The following is a 15,671-nucleotide window of genomic DNA, read 5'->3' as shown; positions in this document are numbered from 1 at the left end:
AAGGGGAACAATTTAACTCATTCTACAGCTGCTCTCTTCATATTCTTACATTATCTATTTGAGACAAGATTTTTATTTCAAAAGCAGTGAAAATGGCAAATTCTCTAAAGAGAAAAGCGTTTTCGATAGAGGACAAAGTTAAAATTGTAAAGCGTATTGATGATGGAACCAATCAATCGACACTGTGTAAGGAATTTTCCTTGTCAAAATCTACAGTTTCATACATTTGGAAAAATCGAAGTGCAATTCTTGCGGCATACGGCAAAAACATGGTTTTATCGAGAAAACGTAGAAGATGCTTTGTCAAGATGGCTCGAAATCTTGTTCAAAATGTAAAAATCTTGCATTCTTTGCACATTGTAGATATGAAAATTTATGAACTCAATTTAAGATCTAATTGTGTTCAATCAAAAATCACAAATTTTTTTCATAAAAAGTGAAAGTAAAACTAATATTTAGCAGCGTAATTACTTTTTCCATCAATTTTTGCTTTATTATCTGTTAATTAGTTAATAATTTTTTAAATAACTTATGCAAAATTGCAAAGCCAATTTTCAATCATTCAACTGTCTTATGCAAAAAATATTCTTCAAAAAATTTGGATATAGTGAAGCATCGGTTATAGTGGACACATTACTGAGTCCGCAGACGGTTCACTATAGCGGGGTTCGACTGTATTTAAAAATTAATTGCTTCTATATTAAGTTGTCCGTTGTTGGCTTGCTCGACTTCGAAGCCAATGGCTGCAGGTTCGAATCCCACTCAGGGTATGGATGTTTCTGTGTGTTGTACTCTATTGTGTAAATGTGGTCCACCCTATGAACGGGTACCTATGGTGTGGGTGATGTTGCTTGCTTCCGTGACTTTGTTTCACAGGTACACAGACAAGTTCTGTGCCTGCCGTTATTTAAAAAAAATATTTGGTCATCCAAAAAAGTCTTTTTTTATAGTTATATTGATGATTAAAATAATTAAACCATTGATTAAAATAAAGAGTCTTTCTGCCACCCTATCGAAATTCTATACCTGAAAACTTCTAAGGACTTCATAAAAGTAAAGCAAGCACTACTAAAACTTCAACCAGTATTAACAATTAATTATTGATTTTGTTACTGCTTTTTATTTGTATATTTAATGTAATTGTTGTCAGCAGTATTCTTATAATGGGTTAATATTTTAACAGGATAGGTCGATCTGGTCGTTTTGGACGTAAAGGTGTTGCCATAAACTTTGTCAAAAATGATGACATTAGGATATTAAGAGATATTGAACAATATTATTCAACCCAGATTGACGAAATGCCAATGAATGGTGAGTTGATATTATTAACTTAGTGTTCATTATAAAAATTAAATTCTTTTCTTTTTTTCAAATTAAAAGAAGTTTAAAAGAAGCTAATATTTTTATAATTGATAAATTTTTAGTCTTTTTTTGTTTACAGAAATGTGTTGTGCATTATTAGATTTGTTTTCTTTTTTTAATGTTTAAACAGGAATTAGGGTTGTAGACAAGACACAGGAGATGTACTAAAAAAAGTGTATCTCTTGTTATTGCATATTAAAATAAATATTAGACTTTTTTCTTTACTAATAAAATTTAATTTCAAGCATTTAGTACTTTAAGCAGTTAAAAACTTTCTTCTGGTCTAAAATTAAAATTTCAATGTTCATTGAAATTCCCTAATTCATGCTTTTAGATTATATTTATCAATTATAAAATGTATGATTTTTGTATATTTATATATTACAAAACTTTGAGAGATTGAAACAAAAATAAGCTTTTCTTTTAGAATTATTTCTATGACAAGATTTAGAGTTAATTTTTGTTAAATGTGAGGATTGCCACTCCACAGGTAAAACCTGGAAAATACAAGGAATTTTGCATTTTTCTTTACAAAAAACAGGGACTTTTATTTTATATTTTTGTCTTTTAAAGAATGCAGACCTCTCAAAACATAATCTGTGGGGTATTTAAAGATGGTAGTTTGTCTATATTATGTTATTTCATTTATTATAGCAATATTTATTTTATGATGTCCTTATTTCACTAAGTTTTTTCAGCAACTAGAACTAGCTTTTTCTAGTTGGTGATTTCTGCTTTTGTCTCTCGAATTTCAGCCTTTTTATCAAACACTCCAATTTTCTAAAAGTTTTGCTTTCTCTGAAAATTCAGTAGTTGAAATATAATAATTATATTTATTTCCGATTTTCAAAGATAAACAGAAAATTCAAATTATGTCCTGGCTGATAACCCCCCCCCCCCATTTCAACTTATTTTAGCGTGCTTTTACATGCCGAAAATAAGATTTTTACCTGCGTATTTTCGTAAATCAGATGTCGCTGCTTCCTGTTTTCTGGCGTGCAAGCAAACAAAATAAGGATTTTTAAACAATTAGCCGTAAAAATATTTATTTGCTCATTCACTAATCTTGTAAATTATTGTTTATTATGGTTAAACAAAAATGATACAAGCAAGCCTTTTAGGAATCCCAAGCCCAGAATCTACTAATACCTCAATTTTTATTTACCTGATTTAAAAGTTACGCATTGCAATTCTTATTCATGTGATTTAAATATTGTACATTACGATTCTCATTTGCAAGGTTTTAAAATCCAATATCGCGATTTTTATTTATGCATTTCTAAAATCGCATTAATACAAATCGCGAACCATGTGGTGATAAAATCGCGATTTTATCATCAAACATCAATTTTCGTTTTTACTCGATTTAAAATTTGCACGCTTTTAAAACCCTAAAATTTAAGGTTACGTGAAAACAAATCGCTACTATTTAGGGCCTAAATAGCAGCGATTTGTTTTCGCGGATTCATTATATTGGATTCTTAAAATCCAATGTCATTATTCATTTTTGCGGCTGTCATATCTAAAGGTCTGGTTTCTTAGGACAAGCGCCTTATCTGGGCGTCGGCGTGACGTCGANCTTCAAATGTTTTGCTTTTCTGAAAATTCAGTAGTTGAAATATAATAATTATATTTATTTCCGATTTTCAAAGATAAACAGAAAATTCAAATTATGTCCTAGCTGATAACCCCCCCCCCCCCATTTCAACTTATTTTAGCGTGCTTTTACACGCCGAAAATAAGATTTTTACCTGCGTATTTTCGTAAATCAGACGTCGCTGCTTCCTGTTTTCTGGCGTGCAAGCAAACAAAATAAGGATTTTTAAAAAAATTAGCCGTAAAAATATTTATTTGCTCATTCACTAATCTTGTAAATTATTGTTTATTATGGTTAAACAAAAACGATACAAGCAAACCTTTTAGGAATCCCAAGCCCAGAATCTACTAATACCTCGATTCTTATTTACCTGATTTAAAAGTTACACATTGCGATTCTTATTCATGTGATTTAAATATTGTACATTACGATTCTCATTTGCAAGGTTTAAAAATCCAATATCACGATTTTTATTTATGCATTTCTAAAATCGCATTAATACAAATCGCGATTTTATCATCAAACATCAATTTTTGTTTTTACTTGATTTAAAATTTGCAGGCTTTTAAAACCCTAAAATTTAAGGTTACATGAAAACAAATCGCTACTATTTAGGGCCTAAATAGCAGGGATTTGTTTTCGCGGATTCATTATATTGGATTCTTAAAATCCAATGTCATTATTCATTTTTGCGGCTGTCATATCTAACATCAATCTNGCTGACGGCGTCCTGTCCTAAGAAACCAAGCCTTAACATCGATTTTCATATATATATATATTCTTGGATTTTTCTCTTTTTTACTTTCTGACTACTTTCATTCCTGTGTATAATATGTGAAGGTCCTGTGGCGACATTGACGCAGTACATTACAGAGTTTTCGCAGAAAGATTTATCATTTTGGGAAGGGGAAAATTTTGGTTTTCCTTTCTGCAGAATTTTTTTCAAGGATGTCTTTCTTGTTCATCAGAGAGAAAAGAAATTATAGTGATTTTTCTCATTTGGGATTAAGAAAAGGTCCGCAATGGCTGGCTTAAGCTAGAATTTCAAATTAGTAATAGAAAATACAAAATTCAGAAATCACGATAGTTCCCTCTAGAAATGTTCTTTCATTTTTCTTTAATGAACTCCATGTTTTGCTCTCAGTCATTTGAGTATCTCTTTTTTAACGAGTCCTATTCATGTCATTTCGGCGTCAATCCTTATTTTGGAGTTACTGCATGGATTTTACGATTTTTAATTTATATGATTCATTTATTTATGAACTCTAATTTTAACTTTTTTTTTCTTGTGTGCTATCTAACCAAACCATCGTTTTGGCACAAGCAATAAATTCATAAAAAGCATTTTAAAAAAAAATATTTTTTACCATTTTATAATGCTGCTTCTTAAATTAAGTATCCTACATTGTCTGTCTTAATTTTTATTTACTATTATATTTATTGTTTTACAGTTGCTGATCTTATCTGAAGGAAAGAAATGTGCATTATTCATTTTGAAATAAATTGTGTTCTGTATCAGCAGAGAAAAGATTAAGAATCTATCATTCATCATATTATGTAGTTTTGTATAATAAATATCATTAACATTATTTAGAGTGTCTTTTAAAAATTAAGAAATGTAATTTACACAGCTGGCAAATTTCTTCTGGTAGTTGTAATGGTGCTACTTTTTAATAACTAGCAGTTTGATTCATACCTTATGGCAATACACACAACTTTTACAACCAATAATAGGTTTTTAGAAAACTTATATAGCTGTCATCTCTACTTTAACTGGTTTTTCAAGATTGAAAAGTGTTTGATTTTCAAGCGCCTAGAGAAGTATTTAAATATTCTTACCAAAATTCCTCAAACATACCTGCCAAGTCTCCTGTTTACCCATATTTGTTGAAGAAATGGGAGATAAAATATTTGCTAATGGCAAAAATACTTTTTTTTTCAACAGATGGTACTATTGCCAGAACTGCAGTATATTCAGTATTTATAAAGAATGGTTTAAATTAATCATTAGATTAAGATTTATATATATATATTTTTACTTTGCTAAATGTATCAAAACTTCACTCTTGGCTAGAATAGCCCAAGTAAAATCTGTTACTTTATTTCTCCAATGTTGGCAGGTATGTAATGAACTTAAACCCCCATGTACTGATGCAAATTAAAGTATGCAAATCATTGATTTTTAAAATTATTTAATGCATTATAAAAATGTGTCATTCATGTAACTTTGCCAGTCATTGGCGTATCTGAAAACATTCCCATTTGATCTGCTCTACAATTTTTCCCATTTGGGCGCTGATGATCCAAGTCACTTTGTGAGCTATGATAGACCACTTCAATTTCTACAAGTTCATCATTTAATTCTTCAACTTTCTCTTCCAAAACTGTATTTGTAAATAGATTTGAACCTCGAGTATCTGTGTCGTCATTTTGTGTGATGCCAGATAAACTGAAACTCTCTTTAAAATTGCTATCTTTGTCTTTCTTTGCATTTGAAAGATGTCCATTCAAGTTCAGATTAGAGCATTCCCCATTCACTATATACAGCTTTTCATCACCAGATAAATCCTCTGATTCTTCTTCTGAAGAGATGTTTAAAAGATGTGTGTTGGAAGCCTCTAATTGATGTTCATCACCTTGTTCTTGCGTGTCGTTACGATTTACTCTTTTGGGTTCTGTAGCTTCATCATCTGATTCTCTGACCTCCTCTTCCAAAACTGCCTTTGAAAGATGCGGGTTCAAATCCTTTTTTGTACCTTTAGCAAACCCTGATAATATTTCAGCAAATCCTGGTTTTTTAGGTGTCTCCTTTTTTTTCTAAAAGAGAATGAAAGTTTATTACTTTGTTAACATTTTACCATCGTGTTGATACTTACCACAGGAAATATACAGTCCCTGACCAAATTATTAGACGCACTATAAGATTCTTTGTAAAATCTCAACTATCAGGTGATACTATACAGCTGTGTTGTTTTTACGCCGCTGAAACTGGATTACACTTGTTTACGTTTGTGTATCAATGGGTTAACATTGTAATCAGGATTTGAAAAAACCTGGGGAAAATTGGGTTTTTTCATTTAGTAAACCTGAACTTAAAAAGTTTTACTGCGTAAATATTTTTAATTATTAAATAGTATTGTATAAGCTTAAAAATATAAATAAATCCAGAAAGTTAATTTTAAATAGATATAACAAAATTAAAATAAGCTTAAAGAACGCATTGTCACTAATACATATTTGAATCTTCTTTATTGTTAAAGACAATTTTTACCTCAAAATGTTTCACAATTTTTATCTCAAGCATTATAAAATATAAATGCAACAGTAATATAAAAGGTACAAGTTTGTTAATCTTTTTGTTTTTGCACACATTTATTTACTGTATTTAATAAGCATATAAAAAATATTACCTATTATTAATTTATAATCAATAAATATTTATAATCAGTAAAAACTAAAATTTCATCATACTTTTAAAAAACAGAAATAAATATTTGATGGTCTTCCATCTATTTGCAATAAGATTAATAAAAAGAGAAATTACAATGACATAATTATAAAGAGTATTAGTAGTTTGTCCTATTTTTTTTTTTTAATATTGAACCTTAGGAAAAAGGCTTCATTTTTAGATAAATAATTTTAACTTTATACTTTTAATTTCAAAAAACATATAAATACATATAAAATTATAAAAAAAGCATATACAATAAGTTTTTTTTAAAGCAGAAAATAAAACTGTTTAAATCAGTTAATGTATCACTTAGTAAATGAATTTCATTTTTGTTTCTTTACAATTTTTTTAAAGATATGATATTAAAAGGAACAGAATAAATTATATTAAAGTGAAATCGTAAAAATAATATTTAAGAAGGTTAGCCATTTTTTTTTTTTTTGATGATGAGAAACTTTCTCCAAATAGTTAAAAATTTTCAGCAGAAGCTAAGAGTTAATTTAAAAAAAAAGGTTAAATTTTAATTATTTATTAATATTATACACCAGATTCAAAGTGTCCGCATTTCTCCCTTAGATGGCGATACACTTTTACTAGTTTTGTAGCTTTATCTACTCCTAATCTATTTCGTAGTTTGCTCCACACCAAACCGAAGGTTGAAAAATGTCTTTCGATGGAGGCAGAGGATGCTGGTGCTGAGTGTAAAGAAAAAAAGAATTTGCAGAAATTTTGTGGAAGCTTGGGATTTTTTAAACTTTTTTTTTGCCATAATTTTCCGCCATTTTTGAGACGAAAACTGTTGAATAACAGTGTCATGCATCATTGATTTTGGAAAGTACTCGGGATCAGAAATTTTGAAGGCCATAACACCTGGTAGAAATTCTGGGTGATGCTTAGAAAGCCAGTCTTCTGCTAATTGTTCTTGATCATGATTTAAAAGTTGTCCTCTTGTTTTGGGATCCATAATATAAGCTAATAAATGAGGTGGCTGAACAGCCTGATGAAATCTTTTTACAAAATGTTGTTTATGGGGTTCTAATTCGTCACTCGATATTAAGTTTATCCATATTTCAACAGCTTCTGAAATTGAGGTATTTTCTGTTTGAAGCTTATTTAAAGCTTCAGAAACAGTTGACAACTGCTTTTCCAAATTAATAGCTTCTTGGNAGGGAGTTTCAAGAGCAGGGGTGGGTTTTTACGATTAGGGTAACAGTCTAATCCGATTTTATTTGTCTATGACTAATGATGCAAAACATCCGCATGATAAGCCAACAATCAAATTTTCTAGAAGCTTTCTATTTAAGAAAACAAAGAAATATTACAATCGTATTTCAGATAACTAATATAAATTATAAACATGGTCAGCATACATCAATAGTAATAGATTTAAAATTCCTGATTTGCATTTGACCTCAAGAAAACACTTTAAGAAATCCATGGTATCAAGTGCCATAGTATTTAAACCACAATACCGAAATTGTATTTATACATTTTTCTTTAAATTGGAACAAATTTATGAGAAATAGAACAAAATAAAAACAAATAAATATTGCTAAATCAAGGAATGAAAATTTAAAATCTCTAGATAAAAGAGTGCCAACTTTCCAAACTAGATATCAGAAATTAGAAGTATTACAATAATATATATGTGTATTATTGCAATATTTCTAATTTTTGATATAGTATAATATATACTGTGAATGACCGAAATTGGTTGTTGATTTACACCGGTAACTGTTGACAATCCCATAGTCGCTTAGGTAAATGTCCGAAATATATACTAGGTATACTTAAGTGCCACTGCCGGGTGTACATTTGCCCGGTATACCCAACCCTGAGGTTTCTTACAGTCAAGTGCCACTGTAAGGTGTGCATTTAACCGGTACTCCGAATACTGATGTTTCTCCTAATTTATCCTTTGCAGATATTGAAATATCGAATAAATGTAATAATATCAACGAATAAATCAATATCAAATCGGATATAACAAATATTTCTGGCATGAACAACGTTACGGACATTGAATGTAGAAATCAACATTCAGTGTTATCAACGATATCAACAGTTATCAAATCGGATATAGGAAACATTTCAGACATTCATCAAAATGACTATGTGATTGCTAACATTCATCGATGAAAGTAGACATTCTCTTGATTTCGATCCTTCACGGTAACATATATAATCTAAAGAAATATAAAATAATCTACTTAATTCTATATAGTCTGTCTAATAATATATAGTAATACTAATAATAAAATATATCCTTATATGTTTATTAATATATATATACAGTCTAACCCCGCTATAGTGAACATGGTTTATAGTGAACTCCCGGATATAGTGAACAAAGTGTTCAGTACCGTGCCTCGTTATACACGTATAATGTTATTTTTTGAGGATATAGTGAACCAAAAAAGTGAGAAAGTTGGGTATAATGAACTTTTTTCTGTTTTCGACTGATTTTTTTTCTCCTTTTTTTGTAATAATTTTGATATTTTTACTTCAAAATAAATACATAAACCGATTTTCAGAACCATTTATAGAGGGGAATGTAGCGATAAGTATTTTTTCTTGTTTTTGTAACGGATATAGTGAACCAAAATTTCGGTCTCTTGAAGGTTCACTATAGCGGGGTTTGACTGTATATACGCCAGCGGCAGTTAAGAGGTTAATTCATCAAAGCTAGTTAACAGATCGTTTAATTAATTTAAAAAGCGAGTTCTGAACAAAAATAAACATCTTAGAACAAAAAAAGTTTTTTACCGATTTTGATAATTGAGGCTCGATTCATTATGTATTTTAGTAACACTTATTCAAATATTCAAGCAAGCAATAATCTGCACAAAAATTTGATTTCAATAGAAATTTTTAAAGAAACTTAATCAACTATTATAGGGAATTTTCTAAAATATACGAATACCAGGAGAATTTTTAAGAAACCAGTAGAAACTGGCAAAATCCAGTAGTCTACTGGAGAAACCAATAGAGCTGGCAACTATGAAATAGTGTATCGGCATACAATATATAATGCTAGAGGAAAATTGAATGAAAAATCCCTAAATTAAGTTATTTAATAAATGAGGGAAGCTCAGTTATTGATTAATAGCTAGGGGTCCCAACTAGCTATTGATAATATACTATTTGGAGAAAGTATATGCAAAGTACTCTCTCTTTTTTTTAAGAATAATTTTCCTTGCTGTCTTATTGGAATTTAAATTTCCAGAGATGCTAACTATTACAATTTATCCATAATTATTAGGATTTCATAGTCAAGATTACGTAGTTCTGATTAAAAATATTTTGTCCTGATATTTAGCTGTGATAGCACTTTTGGTTAGATTATTAAGAAACAAATAATATAAGAAAAAAATGTTTTTAAAGTCAATTACTACTTAGATCAACAAAGAAAATTTTTAATTTAGGTACTTTTTATTAAATAATTACAATTTTTTCCCTCATATTAAACTAAAATTAATTAATTAAGTTCAATGAATGAATTAATATTTGAAAAAATTTTATTAACACCAAGTGTCGTACACTATATATTTTAAAAAATGTGATTGAACTTTGGATGAATAAAAAAGTATTTTATGAACGATTGAAAATTTGAACAAGATATAGGGAGAGTATGAATTAATAGTATAAATTGGACAATAAGTTAATAAGTCAATATTTTTTTTTTTTTTGCACACAGTATTTATTTTAAAATATATAATATATGTTTTCAATTATATAAGAGATGAGGTAAGAAATAGAACTCAGTCCTAACCAGGGCTCGAAAAACAGCCCGTCCGCGGCGGTCAAAAATTCCCTGCGGACAACGAATTTCTCGAATCCGACGCCCGCGTGGACAGCCACTTTCCCGCCTTGACCTTTGTCATTTAAATTATTTCATAAAAGAAATACTAGGTTACTATTAGTAATCTAGTATTTCTTTTATTACTGTATAATGTAATCCTAGCAACTACTAATTCATTGTGCAATTTATATAAATGTTTGTAATAAATAAGAGAAAATTATATTTTTATTTATTTAGAAGCTGCGGGTTAGTTCCAAAGGAGGACGGGTACATTGTTGGACAAGCCGTCCTCGGGGACGGGTAAAATTTCTGAGGTTTTTCGAGCCCTGGTCCTAACTGAATTTTCGTTTACTTTTAACCTGGCTTATCATTTTCCCACACTAGACACGAAAGTCAAGAGTTGCATTCCTTAAAAAAATGTATATAAAACTTAATACAGTTCTTTTGTTTCAGTAATTACAATTTTACTATGTAGTTTTAAGTAAGTATTAAGTAATTTTACTAAAGAAAAGAATGTTTAACGTTTTTCATAAAATAGTTATGTACAATTTAGATTAGAGTATAGCATAAAACATTCAGTTAGACTAAAATTTAAATATATATTGGGAATTGATACTAACCAGTCTTCGTCGATGCCGATGTTGTATATGTATTTCCAGTTCCTTCTGAAAGTAAGAGGGAAAAAAGTTACACAATTTACTTAAAAATAACTAAAATATAAAGATAAAATAAATCATATCACAGCACAAACTCTAAAATTTGCTCAGTTTGGGATTCAAAGCCAGGAAATGCAATCCCCGTCTTTTGGGATCCTGCTGCACCCATGTATATTGGACTACTCTCAGACAATTGAAATTAAAAAAATTCTTCTCTTATAAAATTCTGAATTTTTTTTTTGTAGCTGAAATTGGAATTAATTAAATAGTTTTTAACAAATATCTGTAAGCTCATTTCTAAGACGGCAATTTTTATAATTGTCTTTGCAAACAGTTAAATGTATTGTTTATAAGGCTTTTGGTTCTTCATACTTCTCTCTCGTCAGTAATAACTTATTAAAAATTTTGAAATGTCTCCATATTGTCAAGCGCAAAACTGAGTTTCTAAAAAAGTTCTTCCCAAAACCTCTGACACACAGAAAAAAGAAAGAAAAAAAAACTAATAACACAAAACAGGGTTCCCACTCAATTTTTTTTTTAATAATTCAAGGACCTAAAATCAAATTTTTCAAGGTTCAATCATTCAGTATTACAGTTATATCCTAAAGTACATGTCAACCAGATTTAAAAATTACGTAGAAGCAAAAAATTTTATTTTTAAAGCACAATGCTTATTTGACAAAAACAAAAAAATATTTATTAAATTTATCAGCTAATAAAACAAATGGTTGATAGTTACATTGCTGTTTCAAATCAATTTGAAAAAATTCCAATTGACCCAAAAAAATATATATATAAACTCTGATTGACATAGGTTACTAGCCAACATTTAAAAACTAGCCTCAGTGAAACTTTTCATGAAAAATTTTATAAAGTGAATTACAATTAATGAAACTGTAGAATGGATAATGCATATTACATTAAACAAGCATAGTAAATAATTGATAAAGTTTGTGTAATTGCACGATTATTAAAATATAAATACTTTTTTGTAATATGTTAGATCAAATTTTAGGTTACAGGAAATGTATATAATTAGATAAAATCCATTTAACATATCCGTTTCAATTTTAATAAAGTATCTATTTTGTCAGAATATCAGATTGTATTTTGAACATAATAAAATCTATTGTAGAACAATATTTTGCAGATAACTAACTAAGACTTACTAAGCTTTATTTTCTTTAAAATATATCTATAAAATGTGAAGTGTGATGATTAAAATTTTGTGAATATGCATTATTTTTACTAAGCATAATTTTTAAATTGCATTTTTACGAATCTAGATATAGTATATGTTAATCAAAATCATAAGAAAGGTGAAATAAGTCTCGAAGATTGCGTAAATCACATATCACAATGTGTGATTTGTAAATTGAAACTGAATTGCAGTGTGTTTCTTAAATCTGAACAATATAATCTGAATAGCAAATCATACAATATGCACGAACTAACAAGAAGTAAATCACAAAGTGTAATACATAAATCACTTTAATGTGAATTCTATTGCGTGATTAGCTAATAGTTTTCATGTGAATAGTGATCATTATGATGCAAATTGCAATTCGAAAGGTGCTTAAATTAGAACAGCTATGTATGATTCTTAAATCATTTTGATGAGTATTGTGAGTGGTAATTCTTAAATCTTTCTTTTGCGAATCGCAATGCGAGATTTGTAAACTACTAGAATGAGAATTGTGAGGCATGATTCTAAAATTACTTAAATACATATCACGTTATATGATTCAGAAATAACTTTAAATGAAATCTTGATGTGTGATTGATAAATCACTTTAATGTGTATCATGATGTGTGATATATAAAATACCTTAATATGAATTCTGATGAGTAATTTGCAAATCACTTTAAAGTAATATTTGAAACAGGGTGCGTAGCCAAATTTTTCAACAAAAAATAAGCACTTTTCAAGCACTCAAAAATATTTTTAAGCACTTTAGAAAGAGATATAATTAGGCAAGTTTTTGACTATTGACAATTCTAACCGTCCTGTCGAAAAAAAAAGAGAAAAAAAACTTTTCGCATAGTTTTTGACAGTTGTCAAAAATCATAAAATTTTGAATCATGTAAAACGAATGGCGTTTTCATACGTTACGGACCGATGGTACGCTGACATAGATAGAGGTTGTATTAATCATATAAATTTTGAATAGAGCAGTGTCTTTTTGCATAATTTGTGGAGAAAATCAACATGATCAAGGAATAATCTCATTTTGAAAAAGGGAAAATGAAGCACTTTTTAAGACACCCAATGAAAAAAAACACCTTTAAGGGCTTTTGAAAAACGAAAATCGGAAATAAGCACTTTTTAAAAACACTACCAGGGTGTGTAGCCAAATTATTCAACAAAAAATAAGCACTCAAATAATATTTTAAAGCATTTTAAAAAAATATCATAATTAGGCAGGGTTGGAAAGTTTTTGACAACTGACTGTTTTATCTGGTTTTAATCGTCATGTCATGTTTTTGACAATTGCCAAAAGTTTTGAATCATGTAAATTGAATGGCGTTTTCATACGCTACTGACCGACGATACTCCAAATAGATTGGGGTTGAATTAATTGTGAAAATGTTAAATAGAACAATGTGAACTGTGTCATTTTTGCATAATTCGTAGCAAAAATCAACATGGTAAAAGGAAAAATCATTTTGAAAAAGGGAAAAGGAAGCACTTTTTAAAAACACCCAATGAAAAAAGCACCTTTAAGGGCTTTTAAAAAACGAAAATCGGAAATAAGCACCTTTAAGCACTTTTTAAATATGCTACGCATCCTGTGATATGTGATTCATTAATTACTTTCATTTAAAATCGCAATTTGTGGAACATTTTATATAACTTTTTATATCCGTAAACTAAGTATCAGTTTAATATGAATCACAAAATTTATTCATAATCAATGAAACCTGTAGAAATAAATTTTATTTATTAGCAGTAAAAACTAAATTTAAAAATTTAACTATGAATTATAAAAAATTAATCATCCTTCGTACATAAATTAAAAGAACAAATAAGATAACAATATTAACCTGTCGTAATAGTAAAGTTAACACATTGAACATATTTCTAAATCAGTTAAACACAATATATCATTCGAAAACTATGACTACAAAACCAAAAATTTGCTAGAAATTTCAGCTTTCAAAACATCAGAGAGGTGAACAATAATCTGGTGTGAAAAATATAGGAGAGAACAGGGTGCGTAGCATTTTTAGAAAGTGCTTAAAGGTGCTTATTTTCGAATTTTCGTTTTTTAAAAGCCCTTAAAGGTGCTTTTTTCATTGGGTGTTTTTATAAAGTGCTTAATTTTTCCTTTATCCTGTTGATTTTTGCCACGTATTTTGCAAAAAGACACTGTTCATATTGTTCTATTCGACCTTTTCGCATTTAATTCAACCCCAATCCGTTTTATGATTCAAAATGTCATTATTTTTGACAATAGTCTAAAAATATGCCAAAAAAACTTTTTTTTGACATGACGGTTAAATCCGGATAAAACCGTCAATTGTCAAAAAATTGCCAACCCTGCTTAATTATATATTTTTATAAGTTCTTAAAAATATTTTTGAGTGCTTGAAAAAAGCTTAAAAGGTGCTTATTTTTTGTTGAAAAATTTGGCTACGCACCTTGGAGAAAAGTTTTGCATCTTTTTTAACCCTTTCCACTTCAAGCATTAAAAATTGCATCTATCAGAATTTCTATAATTTTCCTTTGGATTTATTTATTATTTTTTTACTGCTGTTTTGAAAGAAAGTTTAATATTATTTTAATTCCTAAAAAATCAAGTGCTTTTCAAGTACCCTACCCTATAGCAGAATTCAGGACCCTAATTTCTTTCAACAAAAATCAAGGACTTTCAAGGTTTTTCAAGTACCGTGGGAACCCTGCAAAACTTGGGTTTGAAAAAGAAACAATCAAACTATTAATCAAATTAGCTACTTCAGCATGCATTAAAGCATCTTGCTTAAAACAGAAAACATCTATATATGATTTGTTAAAAGCAGTGTACTTTTTTTGCTTGTGATTTCACAGGCATTGCAATTTTTTTTTTAACTACAAAACTATTTTGGGAGAAAGAGATTGGTGGCCTGACATCCTAAGATATAAACGCCTGAGAGTTAGCAGGCCTTAAATGGTAATAGAGATGAATCCCTATTATGCTGGGAATAAATCCCTGGCTATTAGCAACACCCAGGGATTCATCTACCATGAGAGCACAAAGCTACCCTAAGAGCAGAAGATATAGGTTAACACACCATCTCTGCACACCAGTCCTCAACTTTTCATTTCACAGATAAACCAGTGATTCTCAACCTTTTTTTCTTTGCTACGTCACACTAAAATATAGTTTATGGTTATAGTTTATGATAAAAATTTTGAATGTAAAATAATATGTACTACATAAATAGTATGTCTACTAAGGGATTAATTAATTAGCTTGTACAATTCTTATTTTGCTTTCTTTCCCTCACAATAATAGTTCTTTAGTTTTTTATTAGTTATTAACAGTTAGCTTGTTTTTCATAGCTATTAATTGTTAGTTTTTTTTTACATCAATTGTTAGTTTTTTGTTATTCCTTGTTAACTTGCTTTTTTTTTTTTTTTTTTTTTTTTTTTTTTTTTTTTTTTTTTTTTTTTTTTATTNTTATCCTTTGTTAATTTGTTTTTATAACTATTAATTGCATAGCTTATTTTAATTGTTAGCTTTTATTTGCTTTTGTAAGTTAATATTTAGCTTGCTTTCTTTTGTTACTTAATATTTATAACAGTCATTAAATTTGCTATTT

General features: G+C 28.9%; 2 protein-coding genes across 2 annotated transcripts in view; one reads left to right on the top strand and one right to left on the bottom strand.

The window, feature by feature from the left end:
• LOC107439726 (eukaryotic initiation factor 4A-III) overlaps positions 1-4,548 on the top strand; it is a 27,298-nt gene extending 22,750 nt beyond the window's left edge. The window contains exons 10-11 of the mRNA XM_043056116.2: positions 1,184-1,311; positions 4,411-4,548. Coding sequence (XP_042912050.1) covers positions 1,184-1,311; positions 4,411-4,427 — 145 coding nt within the window. The 3' untranslated portion in view covers positions 4,428-4,548. The remainder of the gene's footprint in view (positions 1-1,183; positions 1,312-4,410) is intronic.
• Positions 4,549-5,134: 586 nt separating this feature from the next.
• LOC107442414 (transcription factor IIIA) lies at positions 5,135-10,868 on the bottom strand (the record flags this gene model as incomplete). The annotated part of the gene is given in 2 exon segments (XM_071180946.1): positions 5,135-5,776; positions 10,833-10,868. Coding segments are annotated over 2 exon segments (636 nt in total), but the record flags the coding sequence as incomplete, so codon positions are not given.
• Positions 10,869-15,671: the final 4,803 nt, after the last annotated feature.

Source organism: Parasteatoda tepidariorum, chromosome 5 (genome assembly GCF_043381705.1).
Source record: "Parasteatoda tepidariorum isolate YZ-2023 chromosome 5, CAS_Ptep_4.0, whole genome shotgun sequence".
Classification (NCBI taxonomy): Eukaryota; Metazoa; Arthropoda; class Arachnida; order Araneae; family Theridiidae; genus Parasteatoda; species Parasteatoda tepidariorum.
Note: the sequence above shows the minus strand (reverse complement) of the source record. Positions and strands in the feature narration are given on the sequence as shown.